At 39.8% G+C, this 7479-nt stretch overlaps 1 protein-coding gene across 21 annotated transcripts in view; it reads right to left on the bottom strand.

The window, feature by feature from the left end:
- Positions 1 to 7479, bottom strand: part of LOC102006600 (ATP-binding cassette sub-family G member 2-like) — a 150829-nt gene that overhangs the window by 35123 nt on the left and 108227 nt on the right. For all 21 annotated transcript variants that reach the window (XR_001234729.1, XR_001234731.1, XR_001234730.1 and 18 more), the window contains 2 exons: positions 5936 to 6157; positions 526 to 585 (listed from right to left, as the gene is read on the bottom strand). Coding sequence is in view for 17 of the 21 variants with exons in the window: in XM_013516146.1 (XP_013371600.1) it covers positions 526 to 585; positions 5936 to 6157 (282 nt within the window). In the remaining 4 variants the exon portion in view is untranslated. The remainder of the gene's footprint in view (positions 1 to 525; positions 586 to 5935; positions 6158 to 7479) is intronic.

Genomic DNA, 7479 nt, shown 5'->3' with positions numbered 1-7479 from the left:
ATATAATTTTAATATAAAAACCGATTTATGTACTAATATGTATATATTGTTAATCCTCACTTTTCTTTATGTGCTACAAGAAAGTCCAACAGCATAAAAGCAAGACATCCTTGGCTTATTCTGCACAGAGCTCCCAAACAATCTCTTGCTGTCTATGTTTGGTCACCTCAGTCTAGGCAGTGTGCTCTCTTTTCTAAGATTCATACCCTCACTTAGACTTTCTGCTTCAACTCCCCACTTTTTATATTACCCCAGTCTTTTCTCTTTGCATTAGCGCACACTATGTCCCATTACTGTATGCCACTCACTTTATCAACCCCTATTCATACAGCTCATCTGAGAAGACTTTCAAGTCTTTGACACAAAACCAAAAGCTGGCCCAGCTGCATGTTATCCACAGCTCCTAGAACCAGCCTGGTCATGCACAGCAAATTCTCAACCAACACCAGCACATGTAAAAGTGATTTCTAAAATCAAACTGAAACTGCACAGAAAAGGCGTACTGACATTTTCTGTTATACTCACACAGATTTGCCTGCTCCTGCAGGCCCCATAATGGCATTGAGGCCTGGTTCCATGATCCCACTGTAAACACAAAGCCACACCAATTTATTATTCCACCTTAAACTAACTTCTTTTAATTTAAGGTCTGCATTGAATACATTCAATGAGGGTTTATGACACTGGACAAAAAACAAATACCAACATGAAAAAAGAATAAAAATCGTTGATTAATAAAAAACTATTTTACAAAGTATGTAAATCAATAGTTATGACCTATAAGAAAAAATAGTTCCAGTTCCTATAAATTAATTTATTCTTAAACCTTGAATCCTTGTTGGAACATTCAATGTCAAGGTTCCCTGAGATAAGCAACAGATTATCTTGAAGCTTCTCTATTACATTTGTACCTTTTAACATAGTTTTAAGTACATTATAGCTTCTGAGTATAGGAAGTCCTCACCTTACAGACAAGTTCCTTCTTGGGAGAACATTTTTAAGTCAGACTCATTTGTAAGTCCAACAAAGTGAATCTTACATACACTTTTGACACAAACACACAATATAAAGCATAAAAAAGTAAACACAAAAATACAGTAAGTTCCTGATTTTATTGTATATTGTACATTATCACAACGTATCAGAAACACACAGCAGCACCAGTGTGACAATGTCCAGCAGATAGGTGAGCTACTTCTGCAATTTGTTCACACCTATAAATGTAATGCAAGGTCTGCTCCTATCTGTGAAAGTCTGCACCCTGAGCGTTCGTAAGTTGGGAACTTACTTGTAATGTTTATAATATTTACAAATCACCTCACCTTCAACCTACTGAAGCCCTATACCATGAATTAATCACGGATTAGTAGAATGTCTGTAGCAGTGTTCTCGCCACAGAAAACATGAGACTAAAAATCAACACTTCCTTAACAGAAATCCAAAAGTTAGCTTGAAGCACTCAAAGGGCAAGAAACCATCGCCAGTTCTTAAAACTGGCTAGTAGAGTATAGGGTGAAATGTACTTTCACTTTGCTCATACACTGGGGCACCTGTCACCAAAACATCACACAGACAATGGGTGTTCCATAAACCTGAGACAAATAAGTACAGAAAAGTCTTATTCCTTGATTGACATGAATTACACTCTAAGGGAAAGACACCCTGATGGTCGGTAGGCCAGTGGTAGAGACACTCCTTAGCATGCACGAGGTGCTGAATTTGATGGTAAGCACTACACAAACAATCCTAATGATTGGGTAAATCTGTCAAAGTGCATTTATCTAGTGGGTTTGATACATCTTCTTTAATAACCACCTAGAAACTGCTTCTAAAATAAGAAATAAGCTATCTATTCACTAAGGCTTCACTGCCATAAAACCTTTTCAGGTGTTAAAAATACTCAAATAACAACAAGCAATCCTGAATGATTCAACCAGAAACTGAATGTGAATGTGTTAGTTGAACACGCTGCTGAGTTTGGCTTCCTTTGACCCTAAGCCCTACCATTACAGAAAACAACAGTAACGCATCGTCCCAAGTGCACAATTCCCATCAGAGCAGGGTCCAACTCCACCTCCATTCACTCAGCACAATTATTAAGTGTGTACTATGTATATACAAGCCATTTTTCTAGTCCACGGATTAGAGCTGAGAACAAAAAAAAGACAAAGGCCTGCCCTCCTGAGTGCACGAGTGTCCAGCCCAGGGATCAGCACACTGGAGCTGGTCACTGTTCTCCGTATTAGCATGCTTGGAATACAGCCTCGCTCCACACTTTACCCAGTGTTTATGACTTTCATTTTACAAAGACAGTCTCTCCTTACAACACAGAAGCATGGCTCAAAGAGCAGAAAATATTTATCATCTAGTCCTTTGTGGTAAGAGTTTGCTGGTCTCCGTACCCTCCCCTCTTCATCACCCCTCACAAGGCATCCTTGTCCACCTCACTGATTTACAGCGTTTGCGTGCAGTTTTCCCTCCTTTTCCTGTAAAACATTCCCAAGAGAACTGTGTCATCCTGCTACTGCTGCCCTGTAGCATACATGGGGAGGGCAAAGAGAGGGAAGTAGTAACAGGATGACATAATACATGAAACGAAACTTACTTGAAGGTTTCCTGTCAAATCTATTACATTTTAGTGGCTATTGGCCAATCTTTGGCCTTGATTAGTTTACAGATAAGAGATGTCAATGCCATTTTTGGAGCACAGCATGCCTCTTTATACACACACACACACATATACACACACAAGCACATGCACATTTTCACTTCTCAATTCCCATGCACCCAGACCTCCAATTCAGAGTTAGTAGCTTCTAATGTATCTGTCACAAAATAACACAGTAAGTTCTCTAGTTCTCTAGTATTGTGAATCCCTCATCAGACTATGAAGTTTCTGAGAAAAGAACACACATCTGGGTCAGAAGTCATTTTGCATAATACCAAGCACCTCACAGGCATTCAAAATTTACAAAGTAAATGAATCCACATTTTTAAATAAATGAGATCAGGGCTAGGGATATAGCTCAGTGGCATAAGCACCTGCCTGGCAAGCACAAGGTCATGAGTTCGATCCCCAGTACAGCGAAAAAAAAAAACACCAAAAAACCACAATAGATAAATAAATGAGATCTGCTATGAAGAAAATAGTGATGAAAATGTTTCCAATAAAAAGCAAAAATCAAGGAATAGGAGACAATTTATTTAAAAAGAGGTATATTCTTCCTAAAAAAAAATTTATATTCATATTTGTTATTCATATTTGTTATATTCAAATTTGTTATTTCATGTTTAAGTATGGTATAAATCATTTCTACTGGACTTTCCATTCCCACCCTTTCTCAGCAGGAAGATGATGGACGTTCTGGGTAGCAGTGCAGCGACTGCCAGCTCCAAGACTACAAGCTGCGAAGTGTGGGGTAGAGGAAGACAGAAGGCAGCTGAGGCTGAGTAGATGCTCCCAAGAGGGAATAAGAAGACTGAGCAAATCAGTTAAGTGTATTAAGAGCCTAATATTTAAGTTTTTGAGATTTACCAACATGGAGACATGGAAAGACTCAAAATGTTAGCTTAGAATTGGCACGTCAGTGACAAGTCATGGGTTTCATCTGTAGAAAACTATAGAGAACTAGGGAAGACTCTCAGGGTAGAACAGGAGCAGCTGCCTGCTGTCTACTGCTTCTCTTATCCCTCCTGGGAAACACACACATACACTTGTGCAAGGCAGGCTTTTGTTTAACAAGTTATAGTTTGTATGTATGCACCTGTGTATATGGGCATGCACGCACATACTCCCTAGTCTTTCCTTTGAGAAGAATTAGGAGCAGTGACACTCACAGCAATGAGCATTCTGAACACCCAGAAAATGCTCAAGTGTGGGTGTGCAAATAACTAAGCATAGCAAAAAGATGTTTCAGAAAAGAGGAAAATCTTTTGAACTGACATGATCAGATTGTTTTATCCTCTTTACAAAAGGAAACGAAAAACAAAAATTCAATGGAAAATCAAGACTGTCATCATTTTTTGGAATGCAGTTTTCCTGTCTGAATGGTGATGGTGCTCTCAGGTAAATCAGAATTGAGAGAATGAGAGCAACCTTCCCACAGCCTGGAGGCTTCTCACAGGAAACAGCAGACAGGAGGAAGCCTGGAGACACTGAAGTCAGTGACGGGATGGATTGTCATGGATGTCCAGCCAGGGATGTGAATGAGTGAGTCCCAGCCCTCACTGCCTTCTCCATTATAAAAACTAGATGAATTGTAGATTTGGCTGCTTATAAAAGTATAAGATGATGGCTTCCAATCACAAAATGTACACCATTCAGCCATGAAAATAGTGTGAAGCTTTGAGATGAGACACTTAATGCATCAAATCAACAATTTACCAGGCTGAAAAGATGAGCAAAGCAAACATGCTCTCACACAGTATGCATTTTATACCTGTTTAACTGCACATATTCACTTACGCTACCTTCTATCCCTTTAGACAAAATACGAAGAACAAACAATTTTGATTATTGCATTTCGGAAAGAGTTTTTCAGTTTTTCAGGATGTGTATCTTTGAGCAAACCCAAATATACTTCTCAACAACATAAAGAAGCAGTAAAGGCTCAGTTCTCTAGCACTTAGAGAACATTAACAGCTCTGAGGGCCGGCATGTGTGAACTAAGATACTGGGCAGTGAGCAGGTGCTGTAGAAATGCTCATTCCCCTCCCACACTAGCTCCCACTTCAGCACCAGGCTATGAATGCTGAATTCACTGTTAGATAAAAAAACAAAAATCATAATTACTAGGTGCTTTTTAAAGCAGAAATAACCGCATTTATTTGTGTTATAACCTTGCGCTACATTGCTGTTTTGTATGCGCCCGAGTAGCCATGATAAACATGTTATGCTGTGGAATTTCTCTCGGGTCTTTGCGACCTGACTATTATGCTGTGCTGATAAACATGTTGTGTTAGACCAAGATAATGTTCCCTTAAAAAGACATAATGAAAGAACCAGCTGTCCTTGTGCAACTGAGCAAAGCGCCCCCTGCTTTCCTATCACCCCATCCCCTCCCTTCTTGTGGTTTTTGTGCTTTCACCCCATCTCCTCCTTTTTTGCGGTTTTTGTGCTTAAATTCAGAGCGCTTAGTCTGTGAGGCGCGCATTCTCAGGATCGATCCCAAGAGTCTGCATCAGCCAGGCCTGCTAATAAAGCCTTTGCTCCCCAAATTTGGAGTCTCCGAGTCTTGGCTTCCCACGGGGGTCATGAGACCACCACAATTTGAATCCTAAATTCTCATCAATTTCAACTTCTAACTGTGTAACTTACAGTTATGTTATAAATATTATCTGTTTGTCTCTGTAACAGAGAAGTACTTGAGTAAATTATTATATTCTATGAACTATTATAAACAGGCAATTCATTTAAGACAGGTCTGTTTGAAAAACAAAGTACTTCACAGTACACTATCACTGTAACATTCTTACTACTAGAATACAAAGCACATATAGGGCACATACCTAATGACTGTTTCACTTACCAGCAAGTCTTCTATTACACAGACCAAAAACTAAAGCACAGAGGTTATAATTACACTCTCACGATCAAAAAGCAGTAAATTATATATCAATGCTTCTTTCCACCAAAATGTAAAACCCAGAAAAAATCTAAATGCTACATTAATCATTTAGATTTTCAAACAAAGGTCAATGCACACAGTAGTACCATTTTTTAAAAGTTTGTCAGTTCCTTTCAAAGTTAAACATATACTTACAAAGCGAACCAGTCATTTTAATCCATGCTTGGAAATGAAAGTTTAGTCAATAATAATGAAAGTATTGTCTAAACATTTGTACAAAGGAGTGCACACAATGCTCCCAGTAGCAAAAAGCTGTGAAGCCCACTGTAAGTCAATAAAGTGGTCTTTTAAAAAGTTCATGCACATACCTGATATTTGATAATATTTCTTTCTTAACTGTTTTCCGGCCGATGAGAAAGCCACTCTTCATTTTTACTTGGTAGGAGAGGTTATGAAAACTTAACACGGTCCTTTCAGTACATGTCTTCAATTCACTTAAGGTCATTCCAAGAAGGCCTCTGGTGTTTCTTTGGGACACTGGGATACAAACCTTGTCATTACTGGAACACATCTGGAGAGTTTCTGCTTTTCTGTAGAAGGAAAAACAAAAATAAAGTGATGGTCCCAATAAGTGAGATTTCAAACAGTAAACAATAATGCATTTTAAATTCTATCTCACACTGTGCTGTAATCAGTAGATTCCCCCTTGATGAACAGCCCTCACTGCTGTGATAACAGCCACAGACACTATAGTTGGAGGCAGACATAACTCTGCACACACACCTCCAACAGACATAACATTCTTAAGAAGTAAATGCGCCCTAGTAAGTATAGATGCTATAAAAGCATCTATAAAAAAGTAAGTATAGATGCTATAAAAAGTTCATTGCATGGTTTATATCCAGATGTCTCTCCAGAGCCTTCTGTGCTCACCGATGGACCTCTTGAGAGTTTACTGGATTCTGAGGCCCTGCTCGCTGAGCTGCGATTAGCAGGTGGGGTCTGATCACAAGAGGTGGGTCCTTGGATGTGATCTGAGGTGCAGCTTCCTTCCCTGCTCTTCCTTCACATGCCCTTCTTTCTCAGTGCCATTCCCTGAGCAGTTCTCCATCAACCTTCCTGCCTCAGAGCCAGCCGCCCACAGACTGAAGCATAAACCAAAATAACCCTATCTCCCCTAAGTTCAGAGCATGCTGAAACTTAAAACTTTGGTGACTTTTAAGAGATGGATGCATTTTGCATAAAGAGATACTCATGAGTCTTTGGTGGTAGTCCACAAAGCCTCATGTGCTTATAGGCAGGAACTCTGAAAGATGATCAGATTGTTGGAGCGTCAAACCAGGCTTACTGTTAGAAGGTGGGGTCTGGTCAGAAGAGGTGGATCACTGTGGTTATGACCTCAAAGAGTGAATCTCCCTTCTCAGCTCCTCCCTTCACACTGTGTGCTCCCCGGACACCGGGCTGTGAGCAGCTCTCCTCCACCAGGCCCTTCCACAGTGCCTTCCTGCCTTGGAGCCAGCCAACTATGGACTGAAACATGAACCAAAATAAATCCATCTCCCTTAAGTTTCGGGTGTCAGGTATTTTGTCCCAGAGGTGAAACAGGACTCAGATTTAGTCAAAGTAAGACCATAAGTGAACTGAGTTTGTAGAAGAGGTGTAAAATCATAAATGCAGTAAACCCAGTTTTTACTTTTAAAAGATGGGGAAGTCATCCATGAAGAATCTCCTCTCCACCTATGGTAATACAGCTGCTCCAAAGAAATCATCTTCTTAAGAACAATCATAAAAGTACAGAGATGAAACATGAGAAACAGTTGTGTGAGGAGCTCTCCGATGAGCACAACCAGAGTTTTCAGGACATGAGGAACCAATATCTTGGAAAGGAGGAACCAGAAGAAATCCAGGCTGG

The sequence above is a fragment of the Chinchilla lanigera genome, unplaced genomic scaffold (assembly GCF_000276665.1).
Source record: "Chinchilla lanigera isolate Chin_1 unplaced genomic scaffold, ChiLan1.0 scaffold00032, whole genome shotgun sequence".
NCBI classification, from domain to species: Eukaryota; Metazoa; Chordata; class Mammalia; order Rodentia; family Chinchillidae; genus Chinchilla; species Chinchilla lanigera.
The sequence above is the reverse complement of the archived record's forward strand: the minus strand, read 5'-3'. Positions and strand labels throughout refer to the sequence as shown.